Here is a 16,849-nt window from a genome sequence, read left to right on the forward strand (position 1 = left end):
AGAATATTTTCTACAATTAGAACTATATATGTACATCTTTAAATTAAAAGTATAAGTATAAATTACTAATGATTCTAAAGACTTCGAAATAAAATTCAAATGAAAAAGTTAGAATTATTTTATTTGGTTTGTTAAAAAAATAATTAAAAAAATTTAAATTTAATATTTGAACTGATTAATCTGGATATTAAAAATATTACATATACTGCGAGGATTAAAATAATAAAAAGTTTATATTTTATTATTTAAATATCACGTATTTCATTTTTTATAAAATATTTTGGATAGATATTATATATAAATACGTAGTAGCAGATAGAGTAGTCTGGTAGTAGATATCAGTTTATTGTCGATACATACAAATTTAGTTTAATATAGAGGTTATAAGAGATAATTGTAGTTATACTTGAGATAATGTGCATATAGTTTAATTTTAGAAACCGATGATTACTCTTAAGATACAAATGATAACTCCTATTTTGTAAAGAATTGTTGTAAACATATTCTGCAGAGATAAATTGTATCTTGAATTAATGCCGGTGACTGAGAATCGTGAATAGTCTTGAGGATTTCATAAAGAACATTTTTCACTGTTATTTTATAAAGTCTTATTTTTAAAGTTAAACATGTTACGATTTACAAACCGAAAGTTATGTCCAAGTCAAGTGTTGAATAAAATTTTAAAATTTAATACTAAACAAACGAGAAGCTTGAATCTACTCGAATATCAGAGTAAGGAACTCCTAAGAGATTGTGGAGTTTCTGTACAAAATTTTGCTATTGTGGATGATCTAACTAAAGCGAATTCTGCTTTACAAAAAATAAGTTGGTATTTTTCTCTATTTCTAATATATCTAATTTACTTGTTTATTTAATTATCATTTGTATAAAGGTATAATAAATTATTGATACAGATTTGATTATAGCATTTTAATTCATCAAAATTTAATTCTTTATTAGTTCAATCTTATAACAGTCTATTATTATTAGTCACATAGATATGTTTTATACTTTCCGTTTTTAAATGAAGCTGTTGCAATTTTATTTACTTTTATAGGTGCGGATGAGTATGTTATAAAAGCTCAGGTACTAGCTGGTGGTCGTGGAAAAGGATGGTTTGATAATGGTTTCAAAGGAGGTGTACATCTTACAAAAGAGTAAGTGTAGGTAGTATGATATATAATAGAAAAGTATGTGTATTACTTATTATTGCATATTTTTTAATAGTCATAAAGCTGTCATAGATGTTGTGAAAAATATGTTAGGTCACCGTCTTATTACAAAACAAACTTCAAAAGATGGTATATTGGTACAAAAAATTATGATAGCAGAATCTGTAAATATTGCACGTGAAACATACATTTGTATTCTTATGGACAGACAACACAATGGTCCTGTATTAATAGCTTCACCAGCAGGTGGTATGGATATAGAAACAGTTGCTGAAAAGAATCCAGAATTAATAAAAACAGTACCTCTTGACATATACTATGGCATTGATGATGAGATAGCCAAAGATGTTAGCATATTTCTTGGTTTTGTGGATTCAGAAATACAACAGAAAGCAATATTTGAATTAAAAAATTTGTGGAAACTATTTGTAGATATTGATGCTTTACAAGTTGAAATTAATCCATTGGTTGAAACTACAGATAAGCAAGTTATAGCAGTAGATGCAAAAATAGCATTTGATGATAATGCTGAATTTAGGCAACAAGATTTGTTTGCTTTAGAAGACAGTGGTACAAAAGATCCTAGAGAAGCAGATGCATCACGTTTCAATTTGAATTATATTGGTATGGATGGCAACATAGGATGTTTGGGTATGTTTAATAATATGGTAATAATATTTACTATACTATATATATATATATAGTATAAAAGAAAGGAATAATTTTTGAAATAATCATTGTTTAATTTTTAATTCATAAAAATTTATGTAAAGTATTTTGAACAGAATATTATTATTCTTCTTAATTAACATAAAATTCAGAATTATATATTATATTTAGTCAATGGTGCTGGTTTGGCAATGGCTACTATGGATATAATTAAATTAAATGGTGGATCTCCAGCAAATTTTCTGGATGTGGGTGGAAGTGTTAAAGAGGATCAGGTTTATCAAGCATTTAGAATTCTTAGTGAAGGTATGTATGCACTATAATAAACTCGTAGGAAAATCGAAAAATCGAAAAAATTGGTTTTCCTATTTTTTATATATGTAACATAATGGCCTGAATAGATTTCACAAACTTGTGAATGTGATTTGTGTAATGTGTTTCCATGATTTTATTATATTTCTTTAAGAAATTTAATTAATGATTTTCTCAGATATATTATCTCTGTGAATTATATTCACATATTTTCGAAAAAAATAACTTTAAATATTCTGTTTGATATCTCTAGATCCAAAAGTAAAAGCTATTCTTGTAAATGTATTTGGAGGTATTGTAAATTGTGCTACAATAGCAAAAGGAATTATTGCAGCATCTCGTAATTTAAAACTTAAAATTCCATTAGTTGTTAGACTAGAAGGTAATTATTTCCTTATTATTTACTATGTAATTTTGTTACAGAATTTATAGGATATTATTTATTTATCTATTTATTTATTTTTATTGTTATATGATTTAATAATGTTTACTATGTTTTTAAAATAGGTACTAATGTAACAGAAGCAAAGAAACTTCTTGCAGAGAGCAAGTTATCAATTATTACAGCAAATGATTTAGATGAGGCTGCAAAAAAAGCAGTTTCTTCAGCAAAAACATAAGTTTGGTAACATTCTTGTGTATTAAGTCTATTAAGACTGGGAATTCTTGCTTCAAGTACATATCTAGATGATATTAACACATCAAAGACTACCTTTTCTATTTCTTTTTTAAAATAATATCGTTTATTTTAGTTTATAGTTTGTAAATTGTTTAAGTAATCTTTTAATTTGTATTTTTTTTACGTTTTTGTGAAACAAGTGGTTTGTTTTATCAATAACTGAATTAAATATTTTATTATTATTAATACCAAAATATTGTTTTCCCATTATTATATCGTATTCCTTTTGTTATAGGTGTTTTCTCTGTTCTCGTTAATAAGTATTCTTATTAATTTATTTATTAATACCCTTAAACAAGTATTATTAATTTATAATTGCACATATTTTATACATTTTTAATAAATAAATAAATAAATGGAATATATTTATATAAATGCTTTTAAAATAAGCTAATTTTATATTGTTTTATAATTTTATAAGAATCATTAAACATGTCTTTTATGATTATAATATATGTAGTTTTTTATATCTTTTCTTCAAAATTTGTTATATCTGATAGAAGAATGTTCTTATCGTTAGAAAGAGGACGATTACTCTATAAGTATTTATTACATATTGATGATGCCATTAGATTGAATTAAAGTTCGACGGACATTGTAGTAAGAATAAGAGGTTTAAATAAAATGGTAAAGTTTCAATGGACAATAGGGATTGGGAAAAGGGATAGCGAGAGAAACAGACAGATCGGCGTGTGTATATATAGTTTGCTAGCCAGAGTGGGAGGGTTGAAGACGAGGGGATAGCTATTCTCGGAGTTTGTTCGGTACATTTTCCCTCTCTTCCAAATTCGGTGGCGGTAAACGTCAGTAAACCTTTCTAAATCGTATCGAACAGTGCAAAGAGTTTCTTCTCTTTATTACATCGTTCAAATGTAAATTGTGCTTGTGTTTTAATGTATATTAAAAGTGTAAAAGTGTGAATCATATTTGAAAGGGAATTACTAGTGCGAATATATACCTTATTAATAGATCCATTTTATCCTGTAAATAAGGTAGCGTGTAAAGTATTTTTCTAACAATGTTTATCGTTTAGAAAAGAAAAACAGTCGTTAGCTTTTATTTTATATATTTTTTTCTTCTATAATTTTAAGAAATTTTGTCACAATTAAAAAGCTTTTTACATTTACGGGAGAAGATGCATCCTTTATCACGCCAGTGTTTACTTGTTTGCTAGATAATTTGATACTTTCAATCAAAACCGATGATTTTGAGATTGCAAATAAGATTCTTATCTATGTGTTTTAATAAACGCTGTTAATCAGTGATTGCATGAATGGCAATTTATGCTTCAGATAATGATATGAAATGATATGCATGCCACGTGAGTGAAACAATTGAGAATTAACATGCGACAAATGCGTACAGCGGTTTTTAAGTTCGTTGACGTTACAAATAGCAAGATAATAGATATTGGAAAGTATAATTTTTTAACGATTGATTCAATTTAAATTACGAAGTAAGATTATGTAGCGTCGTGGTAAACTTTATTTCATACTGTATAATCTGCGAATATGTTATAATAATTTCTTCTTTTCCTATTCCTCTTGGTTTATTGCTAATCTTTTGTGCAATAATTTTCAATAACTCGTCACTTACCAACATTTTTCTAAAACTTTACAGAAGCATTTTAGTTAAACGATTGCTAGTACAAGTTAATACCATTAATCAATTTCTAATTTTTATTAATCGGAACTAGTGTCAGTAAAATTCGTCTTATCTAATCGTAGAACAGTGATTGTGTTTCTACAGCCACTGTCTATGCACTTTATTTCTCTATTCATTCTAATCTGTTCTATTCAGTGAACTTTGATGAAATATGTACTCACATTGTGTACTTTTTAACTTGAACAGTATTTCGCACGATAAAATTTATCTTTTGCACGCACACAAGATTAGACCTTGGAAAAAAGACACGTATGTCTACGTACTCTAAAAATACCTTGGCTCTGACTTGCAAGAGGCACATCGTAATTTAGCATGGAATTGATTAATTTCCTATTACACTGATCAGATTACCTATTTGACAATTATCTAGAACCTAACGGCAAAACTTTGAAATAATGCCTAACCTCGTTTACGTACACGTATACAATATACATGTACATATAGTGCATATTCTTATAGTATTGACATTTTAATTATTTGAAATTCTAATCGTTCTTGTAAGTTACATACCGTTTACAAGTTATGTGTACGCGAATGTATACTATAGATTTATTTTATAATACAAGATTCACTTTGCTAGCGATCAAGTAAATGAGTCATTGAATTTAGCTTATCTACCTTGAACGGAACTAAAACGAAATTGCAAGATGTTTATAAAATTGCATGTAGTTTTACATATAATACACGAGAGAGAGAGAGAGAGAGAGAGAGAGAGAGAGAAAGAGAGAGAGAGAGAGAGAGAAAGTGTAGTTCGATTGGAAGTATTATATTTCACACACAATTTGTTTAAACTATCGATTTAAAAGATGTTAGAATTTGGAATTTGCAAAATTATTTTCTCCATAGCACTTGAAATATTTCCCCATAATTTCCTTACGTTATTTAATACACTAGTTATGTGTCTTTTTATAATCTTTGGTCTTTCATTCTTTCTGTCATTCATGTTTAAGGAACTTAACAACGTGTCTTCGTAAAGGTGTAGCTGTCCTAGTTGCGTGGGATGTTCTGTGTAAGATTACTCAGAACATTGACCTTCATAAAATATTTCAAGATCATTGAAATCGACGAAATAGATTTCATTTTCACTTGTCTGTAATTTTTTCTTATAGGTAACATAGCGTACGTATAATATCAAATTCGTACGTTCATGTACGTTTTAATATGGCGGTTTCCATCAAAATATTCGTAACAAATTTATCATTTTTTGAAACATCACACACGTGACAATTAAGTCAATGATTTTATCGACCCAATTAATATATTTCGTAGATTTCAAATGTTACAAGCAACTATTTTGTTTGTCGAAGATCTGTTCTTAACAATTATGCATTCGTCATTTCGCGGCTACACAAACAGGTCCGTCACTAACGTGTGATGAGTCACAGTTACTTAGACATTGAATCACGAGAGTTAAATATGGATCAGGAGTAAGAGTTTTGTTCTTACTGATAAACATTCAATTCGAATACCAAATACACGCATACGATAAAATCGGCCATTATAAAGAATTACTTATCTGTTTTATATCAACACAAAATATGTAATATGCGTCATTTTAATTACTGAATTTCTTTTAATAACGACAACAGGATAGGGTGGTATAATAATCTCTCGCAATATCATATGCAGTAGTATTTCGGAAGATGTTCGCTTGCCAAATTTCGAAACTTATATGCCATTATTTCTACCACGGTAAAACTAGTCGGAGCGAGCGGTCACCTCATACAGCCGATGAAATATGCATTAGAATCTGGAATTTTGAAGTCGACCACGAACGAGAAAACGAGAAAATCTATTAATTTGCGACACCTCCAACCAAGTGATATTCAATTTAAAAACAGTTCTCCGCATAGTAAAAAATGTATATCCACTAGCAGACGTCCTAGATGAAAATATACTGCAATCTAAGAGATTAATCCATTAATCAATGTTGTCATGCAATTATAAATACATATAAGTCTTAAAATCAGGGATCGGAAAAGTTACGGAACCTTAGAAATAAGTTCTACTCAAAATATACACCGTGAAACTTTTTTGGAGAACGTCCTTACGTTATAAGTTCCAATGGGAACAGATATCTTGTTCTCAATTGTTATTGATATTTTGTTGTAATACCAAATACTATTTAATGAATAGTACTATAATAACATCAGATTATTGTTAGAGTTAAATCGACATTTCGAGTATGTTATTTATTTGTAATATTTATGTAGATAATTCACAATTCAAGGCTTGTTTGAAAAGAACAGTCAAGATATATGACATTTTTATATACAATATTATCTGTACATTATATGGTAGAACTGCTATGTATTTCTGTGTATTTAAGTTGAAAAAAAAATGTTACCTAAGTATTATTCTTGACAAGTTCTCTTTTCTAGCCAATACTTATGAAACTATGAATTAATCATGCCTATGATTTTCATATCTTCTATTCACTAAGCATATGAATGATATGACGTTACATTGTTCGGTAAAATTAGTGTTTAGTGATTTGGTACCTTTGAAATCTTTTTTAATACACGTCCTAAGATAACTGGTTCTCATGAAATTTTCATTCTATATATTCTTAAGTATCTGTTGCATGAGAACGCTTTATAAAAAAGTTTCTAAGGGTAATATTTCTTTCCATAAAGATTCCACAGGAACAGATATTTTCTTGAACGAAACATCAACAGAATTTAAAAAAAAAAAAAAGAAAAAAAGAAAAAGAACGGAAGAAGCTATTTATTTCGATCCCTGCTTTAAATAATACATTCACTATAACCTCGTATTTTGAACGGGATATGTATATCAATTTATTATCATTTTTTTTTTTTGGCGGTTAAATCACTGACCTAACTCTTGATTGCAAGTTGGCTGAAAAGGAACGTAAGGTCCGCTGCTAAAACTGGAATCGTTTCCGAAAAGGAAGAAGAAGGTGACTATTCCACAAAAGGACATTGTGTTGCAATACTTACTATATCGGATGTTATCCGCTAGCGACACAATTTCAAGTTTCTTTTTGGTCATTCAGATACAGTTAAATACATATATCTTATACATCTTATATACCTTATATATCCCATATATTATTATCTTTATTATACTACCAGGGTCGAGTTTTACGTATGGGAGATATTTCATTGCACGTCAAATTTTATTATTTAATTTTGTAACTTTGACAGGGATAAACTTTAAAATTGCACCAAGCGGAAAATTATATACAGTGCAATTGTTATTTAATTGTTAGTTCGCTAATGTAACATAATATGGAATTAGATAGTAATTCGTATTACGTGGTTGAATATCTAATAATAAATTATAACAAATATTTCATTCGGTCTTGTGTCTTTATGGGGATAATTAGCATTTGTATTGATTAAATTTTATAGTGTTCCTGTGCGATATATGGAATGATTTACAACTTCTATTCATCTCAAATATCTTTGTTATTTCAAGTAATAAGCAGAAATGTTGCTTACCAAAGTTGCACAGTTGCAAGAATCTCACAACACGGTGGCAATAATTTTTTTACCCTTCGACACAGTTGGAAATATGTAGATATCTCCATTATTTCATAACAATTTTCTAGTAGTTTGTAGTAAATTATTTTATATTCATTATTCATTAAATTCATTTATTTAAATTGCATATTCATTAAAACAATTCTGATGCGTGTCATTTTTTACAGAATTCTAAAGGAGTTCCTTATAAGGAGACCAAAAGAAATCGAATTTTAAGAAGTACAATTTTGCAAATTAAGATAAAGATATTTTGCTTGTAGGCAATACGAACATTGTTATACTGTACTTATTTTGTCCTAATACTATCTACATAACGCTATAATAATATCTATAATTTACGATTTGGCATTTAATTTACATATCTTTTAAATGATGTATATAATTAGTAACTGAATGATCAAAGTATCAAAGGTTGATTAAAGAATTATCGTGCAAAAGGAAACGTATTACAGATTTACAAATTTCTACTCTCTTCTTCTCTCTATTATATGATATTATTGATATGCTATTGCATTTATTCTACCATATACATACTAATTAATACTAACTTTTATACAATTTAGAATTACTTTCGTATAACTACATATAAATTTGATACTATAAAAATAAAATTGAGATGTTGATAAAAAAAGAACGCTTCATTGAAAGGTAATGCCGATACTTTTGCTGCTGTAAGTAGTATGTGCATGCATAAGAGAAGATACAGTAAAATGAGAGAAAGTGAGTAAGACACACGGTGTAGAGCGTATAGCGAGCTCATCTCGGTTTAAGAGGAGAGGGGAGATTACAGTGAACGGAGCAGCAACGTGTGAACACACACACACACAAGGTTTTCTACTTTTCGCCCCACCATCGTTCTCACCATTACCAATGTCATCCCGTAGGAGCGAACCGGCCGATAAAATGTGCGAGAACGATAAGTCAGTCAAGTGCGAGAACGCAGAGGAAGAGGACGACGACATGTTCGAACAAGATTTGCTGGAGGATGCCCAGTGGAAACGAACGCAGCAAAACACGTTTACGAGATGGGCGAACGAGAAGCTGAAAACGGTGAACAGACAGATCGATGATTTGGAGTGTGATTTGTCCAACGGTCTTCTACTCATCAGTTTGATCGAGGTGCTCGCGCAGAAGAAGCTTCCAAAGCATAGTCAGAAGCCCGTCTTTAGGTCACAGAAATTGGAAAATGTTTCGGTGGCGTTGAAGTTTTTGGACGACGAGGGAATAAGAATCGTTAATATCGGTGAGTGGCTGACATTCGTGTTTTGTTGTTTCATTTAGGCTTCTCTCTGTTCCGCTTTTTTCTCCGTTCATATCATTCGTTTGAGTCATTCTCTTCTCTTTCTTCCCTTTCGAACGGAGAGGAAAGAAAGCAAAGAAAAAGAATTAGGAATAAGAAAATGAGATAGATCAAATTAACGAGTACATGTGATACGTAGTTTTCTTTCGTTGTATAAATATACATATACAGTGATTCTTACTAGTATACATGTAAAGCATATTTGACAGTACTTTAACTATTATTGTTATGTATATCTCGGTGTAATTAAGCGAATGTAATTATTATCGTTTGTCCTCTTAACAAATTTATTTTGTTCAACGGTAGTATAAATTTTAATCATTCCCCACATTTAATTTTTAATGTTGAATATTATTATATTGGACTATATTGGAGATAGATTTTATACATATTAAATAATATATTATTCTTCCGTTGTAAAAATATGCGGATAGAAATATACAATTACAATCATGATACTAAACAAAATGTAAGTAGGTAGGTATAGTATAGTGAGGTCGTAAAATCGGTTAGGAGTTCAAGTTTACATATCTCGAGGATCGAAACAAATAATTTGAGACATTTTGGAGGGCATAAGGGCTTGGTACCTCGTTCCGGGCCGTACGATGTTGCAGTTTTCTAACTTTATGTCATAAAATACCGTGTGAACTGTTTCATTTTGTTTTGATTTTCGAGTTGAGACTTCGTTGATATATGTACTTGTCATTCAACTGTATTTGTCATTCAACTGTCGTCAATTTGTATTTCGATTTAAAAATTTCATATTCGAAAAGCTATTGTAACTGGAAACTCAGTTAGATTCTTAAAAAGAAGTCGTACGTGAGCAACGATTAATTAATAATGTAGAAAAGACGTATCTCCTTACGTGACTGGCGATGAAGTGATAACACGAAAAGAAATATTTTTACGTGATCGGTGGTTTGTTCAGCTCATTACAAAATTTTGTGCGCGTCAAACGAACCGATGTAAAATATTAAGAAATACAATAGTTTCATGTTTCGTATATGCTTTTGACACACAGAGAGAATTGTGTTGCAAGAGAAAGTAAAATCATTTTTTATATAAAAGTTTGAACCAGGACAATGTTATTATAGTACACATATTGTTATCGACGAAATTGTAAAGGATATTTCAAGTTCTGTTTAACTCTATCAGATGTCATCACTTTCCTTTTTCTCTGGTGTAACAACGTTTAGCAAAACCAATTGTAAATTAATTTCTAATTGGGGTTAGGTCGGGGTTAGGTTATTCATTTCATGTTAGATAAATATACGTACGTATTTTCTTTGAAATACTTTAAATTATTAGCGAACAGAGATAACGTAAACATATAATTTACATTTCTTGTAATATGACTCATTCCAAGGAAGTAAAAAATACTTTTGTGCTGTATGAAGCTGCGCTTCTATTTGACTTAGTTTCTCTAACGGGTGGCTTGAATAGCATTTCTACAGAAGTTTCATGGCTGTGACGGCTAGTTCCATAAGAGAAAGGAAAGTTCACATGAATATTGAAATTTTTCAATGGAAGATTTTTTGTAGAACAAGATATAATAATTAAAATGAAAATAAAATAGAGATAATTACACGGAATAGTAAAAGATCCTCGAATCGATGATGCTTTATTGAAATACTTCAAAATCTGTAGGATAGGAATATAGCGATAGTTTTGTTACCTGTACCCACTAAATATTTCTGAGAATGGGCAATTATATAAAACGTGCTCCATCCATTCTTTATGATAGTCGTGAATCTTTAATTTCTTTCAAGGACTAATCTCTGCTAGGTATTTACAAGATATAAAAGGATTTGATATATGTAGGTATCAAGCCATACATATTTATTAGTATATTCATGTACGTAAATTATTTTATATATCTAAATAATTCTAAAAATTATAAATAGTTTGCTCTTGAAAGTGATTTTGGGAAGCGGGAAGAGGGAGTGAGAGGGAGATATGGAAAGTAGGCGGGAAGGCAGGTAGGTAGGCGCACGATGAGGTGAAGGTCATATTTGCTCAGGTACAAGGGACGTCATCTTTGCTTTCAGTTTGCGTACACCTATGCCAAACTCTTTCTCCCGATAAGATAGCCTTTTCTCAAAATTAAAAAAATTTCGAGAGAAATACTCTTCAAACTTCTTGTCCACGTAATTCATTTTTATTCTAAATCAATTATGTTTTAGTCGTGTGTGTGTATATTTATAAATTACCGACTAAAAATGAAATTCGTTCGTTGTAATTGTACAATGTGTTAATTTAGTGGAAACATAACAATAGGACGAGGATAAATGATAATGGCATTCTTTTCCGTCTTATAACTTATCAATACGTTCTTAAATTAAAGTACAACTGGTTATCACGGCATGGAATGTTTTACCCGCTTAGCTTCATGTATAATATGCGTTTGTACTGAAGTCATTCGTTTAAATTTATATTTGTCGTAACGCATCTGCTGTGGCATTATTTTAACTAATTATTTTGTTCATTCTGACAATTATCTTTATCGTACGATATTAAAGAAGACAATCTTTTGTTAATGAAACTTCTTATTTACTTTTTTTCATTACGCTGGATTTCTTCTTTTTATTCTTTTGTTTTATCTACGTATATATATATATATACATATAGTATACATATATATAGTATATATATATACATATAGTAATAGTTTATCTATAACTGTTGCACTTTGCGATGTAGATAAATTTATCACCTGCCCTTTACAATGAAGTAGAAAATAGAAACTTGCTCTTTCTAATTACTTGAAAGAATTTTATAAAAATAATCGAATGAGTAATATTTTTATCACATAAAAGTATTTCCTCGTGCGAGTTTAGAATTTCTTTATGAAGTGTACGAAGAATTAGCGTACATGCAAGATATTAGTATTATTATCTTATCTTCTATACAAACGTAGAAATTCGTTAAAAAATCCACTGTTTATATGTATTGAATTGTCGATCACGCTTCTTCTCGAGTGCCCATGACGTTTTCCTCGACCGTATTCCGCGGCGAGTTTAGACGATGACGTCATTGGTGGCTAACCGGTTACGTCATGGATTGAGCGCGCATTAGGAGCTCGTGCAGGAGACGATTTCCAAGCATCGCTGACTCCGTCCATTACTTCATCTTACCTCTGTCAAACATAATTGCTAAAAATGAGTAATTAGATTTTAATTCTAGACTGCCTATAGAAGTTCAGATTTGTATGATCTACAACTGAAGAAATAGTATAAAGGCAGACATTTGTTATCGTGTACAGTCGTCATGTGAATTTTTGCACATTATCTAAATTTCCCATAAACGCATAAACATCTGATGTCAACTAATTTATAATTACCAAATAATAACGAGAGAACTTGGAAGTTGGATGAAAATTTGGATGAAACACCGAGTCAACAAATGAATAATGAGGATTGAATTAAACCACAATTGTCGCCACGATTTTTTATGTGCTATTTATGATGATCTTCGTGTACTATTTATGTCAACTGGAATCAGTTTTCTTGCGTTATGAAATTTGAGATCGAAGCGAATTCTAAGTGTACTAACACATATGTGTATAGTACGTTTCTCCATGTTCTATAGTTTATTGGGTAGTCCTAACACATTGTACACAGATACGGACTACATTTGATATAATTTCTCGAAATATACTCGTCATTATACCGGATCTGTGTAAATAGCAACCACGTAACACGAGATACTCTATTGTGAATAGTATGAATAGAGAAGTTTCTTTCGAAACAGAAGACTATTGTGTACGAAGCATAATTCTCACGTTTATAATTTGTTCAGTTATATTTGACGACCATTTTCTTGTTTATTTTAATTAGGTCAACGTTTAAATAGATATATTTGTGAATAGAAAAAAGGTATTCCAAGTCCTTCGAACATTTATATACCAAAATGTTACATTCAAATTTGAAGAACTAGGATTATTTCTTTGCTATACAGTTCATGGTTTTCGTCAATTGCTGTATATCACATTCGGCGACGTAGAAAACTCTTATCTAATTTTAATCGAACCGACAAGGTTGCGAACGTGTTTTCCTGAAAATAAATTTGTCAGATACTCAGGTTACCGCGAAGTTGCCAAAATTGATTAAAGCGAATGCAATTACCGTGATATTGATTCAAATGGTACTCTATAGTTGTCTCCTTTCTAATATGAGAAAGAGGATGCAGTCGCCTAAAATATTTTGCACCAGTCATTATCATAATATATAGTCTTCCATTTGCTCCTTTGTTATTTGTACGGCAGCACTGTCGTGCTAAGAATATCAACTCTGATTCGTCCATATTTTTGCTTGTAGGATACATTTATTCGGTGTCAATTGGAAATTGTAATAAATATGTTTACGAGTTGTTTTCTGTGTTGGCATTGCAATTAAAATCTAAAGGTTGTAAAGTTTGAAGCGATAGAAATTCACATGACTCATCGCCGAAGATAAAATTAGAGCGTGATTAAAAAAAATTTTGCGAACTGTGTAATCGAGAATATTGATTACGTCTGACAAGCTATTATGACATAGCGTGCGCATAATATATATATTTATGGACATACCAGGTGACACAATCCCTTTATAAAAATATTGAAGTTGACGTTGTCTAATCAACGTGGTATATCTTGTAATAAAGTACAGTAAATCATGGCTGACGCCATCTTAAATAAAATAAATAATAGATAATATAAAGTATGGTGAATATAACAAATAACTATTTTTCTTTTTGCTGTACTTCGCATCAAATGCAATTACTTTCTTTCGTAGAACTAGCGTTGATTCATTTTGATGTGTAAGCGTCATTTCTTAGCCATTGTATCACTGTATGGCTATTCCTGGCCGGAAATGTCAGAAATATGTCTGCGCGTATTTTATATCTGTTCGTAAAATGCTCTTTAAAGCAGGTTTTCAATTAAACATACATTTTGTATCTTCAAATATGAAAACGAAGAGATGGATTTAATAAAAATCGAAATAAATCGAAATAAATAGAAAATACCGTTTATTACACACATAAATACATAGAAGCAAATGTCTTAAAGAACGAGACAGAATATTTATTTAATTATCAGGTTTTCGACTAATAAAGATACATATTTTTTAACATAGAATTCTCTCATTTTTTTACAAAAAATTATTTACAAGCTGAATAGTTTCATCGGTGAATGCTTTATTAAGAAATCAATGTTTTGTTACATATTAATCTCGAAATAGAAAAATAATATGTTAAATTAATCGTAGATTATATTTACACCGATCGTGTGTGTTTGTATAGTGGTATTAGCTACCGTCCCTAACCGTGATAAGAGCTCGGTAGTTTCTCTCTTAAGTCAATATTGATATAGAGAACAACTATTTCTTTCTTCTTATCTAACAGACCTATCTTCTCTCTTTTCTTGATTTCAAATTAATCCATAAATGGTATGAAAATCTATCCCAGTGAAAATGAAATTACAGTCTGTATTTCGAAGATTATTTCTAGTTTTATGATTTACAGTCTTACTGATCCGACTTCAATCAAATATTTGACGAAAACGTAGTTTTATTTCCAACGTTACAAGATAATTGTTGTTATTTCTATAGGATCACATTAGCTATTAGTTTATTCTTTGGATAAATCTATCACACCGTTCTGCGCCGAAAAACCTTTATTGCACCTTCTTACATGGACTAGGGATAAAATCTATCGATTAAATCTATCGATTATATCTAGAACTATCTTCTAGTTACTATTTATTGTAACTAGCGCATCTGTATATGGGCGGCGAGCGCGGACTCACGTTGTCATTTTTGACAATAATTATAATAATAGTGGATATTTATCTATCATTTTCGTTGGCGTAAAATTAAAGAACTGCATCTATTGTGAATTAATTTTCTAAATCGCATTCGTCATTATTCCATCTAGTATTTCAAAATGATTTTGTAGATTCAACGGACATCGTCGATTCTAAGCTCAAGTTAATCCTGGGTTTAATATGGACCCTAATTTTACACTATTCGATATCGATGCCACTCTGGAATGGAGAAGAGGGTTCTCAAGCAGAGGGACCAAAACAAAGACTCATCAGGTGGGTCAAGAACAAAATACCAGAATTGTCAATCGGTAATTTCACTACTGATTGGAACGATGGCCGTGCTATCGGTGCTTTGGTAGATGGAGTTGCGTCTGGTCTTTGCCCTGATTGGCAAGATTGGAATAAAAATGACGCAATTCAAAATGCATCGGAAGCAATGCAATTAGCGGATGATTGGCTGAATATACCTCAGGTAAATGCTATAATGCTTGTTATGTTGTTTAAGGAAAATTTGTAAAAATATATATCGGAAAATTTTTTTACGCTTCTCTATCTTCATCATCTATTGTATTTACCTGTATTTATTCTGACTTTTGTTCCTTCTTTCTGAAATTTGATAGCTGTTATCTTTCTTTTCTTACGTTTAATATTTTCTTCGTCTTTTCGCTGTTAAATAATAGTTTCATAGAACTACGTAATAAAATAATGAGAAATTCATTTTTATAAATCATTCGTCGTTTTATTCGTTCTCGTTTTAATTTAAAATTATTTGCAGCGATGAGAAAGAGATTGTAAATATTTTATTTTGCACAATGGGATTAGTTTTAGAAATTAAATAAATTAATACAGTAACGATATTAAATTGCAACGAGAGACATGACACGAAAGCGAATGAAACGATTACAGAAAAGCAAACTAACTACTTTACTATTTAACTCTGTCATTCTTTTACATAGCTCATCAAGCCAGAGGAAATGGTTAGTCCAAATATAGACGAAATGTCAATGATGACATATTTGAGTCAATACCCTAACGCAAAACTAAAACCAGGAGCACCTCTTCGACCACGTGTCAATCGAAATAGGTAAATCGATGAATAAATTCTCTTATCGATCATTTATTATACGATAATTTTTCATGAAATAACAGTCAACTATTATCGTATCGTATCGCGCGAAGAAGCTTTTTATGTCAAAATGTTTAATTGAAAAATAATTAAGAAGTATAAATTACAGTAGAGTAGGCATCTGAATGTAGAAGCAAAAATGTAAATTATTTCTTCTATATTTAGTCTCACGTATAAATAGAGAGAGTGTAAATGTTTTAATGACACAAAGTGGTATAATTAATAAATTTATTCTATTTTCCGGTTGCAGTATCCCGCCACCGCGGTAAGTTACGTAAATATCGTGTTTTCTTGCATCTTTCATAGTAATTCATATTTTTTTTTTTTATAATAAAATAATAGTTATGCATAGTTTGGCGCAATTAATTCCTGGCTATTCGATTCAAAGATTGTAACAACTTTGTTTTCTATTTTTCCCTAATAGACCACTTTAAATCATTCGGTTAATTAAAATTCGCAGTTAGCTAAATTTATTGGTATGCAACAAATACTATTTTCTAAGGCGATGAAAATTGAAAAACTGCATCCTTCTTGTACAGAACAGTTATTATTGTAATGAAGTGTAAAAACTTTCGAATTACTATAACAAATTCTGTACTCAAATAGTTTTTCCTCAG

At 30.2% G+C, this 16,849-nt stretch overlaps 2 protein-coding genes and 1 long non-coding RNA gene across 7 annotated transcripts in view; 2 read left to right on the forward strand and 1 right to left on the reverse strand.

The window, feature by feature from the left end:
- The first annotated feature begins 320 nt into the window (after positions 1 to 320).
- On the forward strand, positions 321 to 3,004 carry LOC139993118 (succinate--CoA ligase [GDP-forming] subunit beta, mitochondrial-like). Its single transcript, XM_072014564.1, has 6 exons — positions 321 to 825; positions 1,058 to 1,157; positions 1,228 to 1,823; positions 2,013 to 2,147; positions 2,407 to 2,535; positions 2,661 to 3,004. The coding sequence occupies exons 1-6, from the start codon at positions 627 to 629 to the stop codon at positions 2,771 to 2,773; spliced, it is 1,272 nt and encodes a 423-aa protein (XP_071870665.1). The 5' UTR covers positions 321 to 626; the 3' UTR covers positions 2,774 to 3,004.
- A 654-nt stretch (positions 3,005 to 3,658) lies between these two features.
- Cher (filamin A protein cher) overlaps positions 3,659 to 16,849 on the forward strand; it is a 55,370-nt gene continuing 42,179 nt past the window's right edge. Inside the window, exons 1-5 of one of the 5 annotated variants that reach the window (XM_072014548.1) lie at positions 3,659 to 3,824; positions 8,888 to 9,246; positions 15,238 to 15,578; positions 16,063 to 16,190; positions 16,483 to 16,497. In XM_072014548.1, coding sequence (XP_071870649.1) covers positions 8,907 to 9,246; positions 15,238 to 15,578; positions 16,063 to 16,190; positions 16,483 to 16,497 — 824 coding nt within the window. In that variant the 5' untranslated portion in view covers positions 3,659 to 3,824; positions 8,888 to 8,906. Of the gene's footprint in view, positions 3,825 to 8,887; positions 9,247 to 15,237; positions 15,579 to 16,062; positions 16,191 to 16,482; positions 16,498 to 16,849 lie in introns of those variants that run through there. The other 4 variants (XM_072014545.1, XM_072014550.1, XM_072014549.1 and 1 more) reach the window with 4 other exon arrangements.
- Positions 13,078 to 13,695, reverse strand: LOC139993053 (uncharacterized). Its single transcript, XR_011801276.1, has 2 exons — positions 13,428 to 13,695; positions 13,078 to 13,356 (listed from the first exon to the last, which is right to left on the reverse strand). It is a non-coding gene; the product is annotated as an uncharacterized lncRNA (long non-coding RNA).

Source organism: Bombus fervidus, chromosome 12 (genome assembly GCF_041682495.2).
Source record: "Bombus fervidus isolate BK054 chromosome 12, iyBomFerv1, whole genome shotgun sequence".
Taxonomy (NCBI): Eukaryota; Metazoa; Arthropoda; class Insecta; order Hymenoptera; family Apidae; genus Bombus; species Bombus fervidus.

Excerpts from the sequence above, each read along its gene's own strand:
- LOC139993118 (XM_072014564.1), top strand. The coding sequence starts at position 627 with ATGTTACGATTTACAAACCGAAAGTTATGTCCAAGTCAAGTGTTGAAT. Across the intron at positions 826-1,057 it reads TTCTGCTTTACAAAAAATAA|GTGCGGATGAGTATGTTATA; the intron begins GTTGGTATTTTT and ends TTACTTTTATAG. Across the intron at positions 1,158-1,227 it reads GGTGTACATCTTACAAAAGA|TCATAAAGCTGTCATAGATG; the intron begins GTAAGTGTAGGT and ends ATTTTTTAATAG.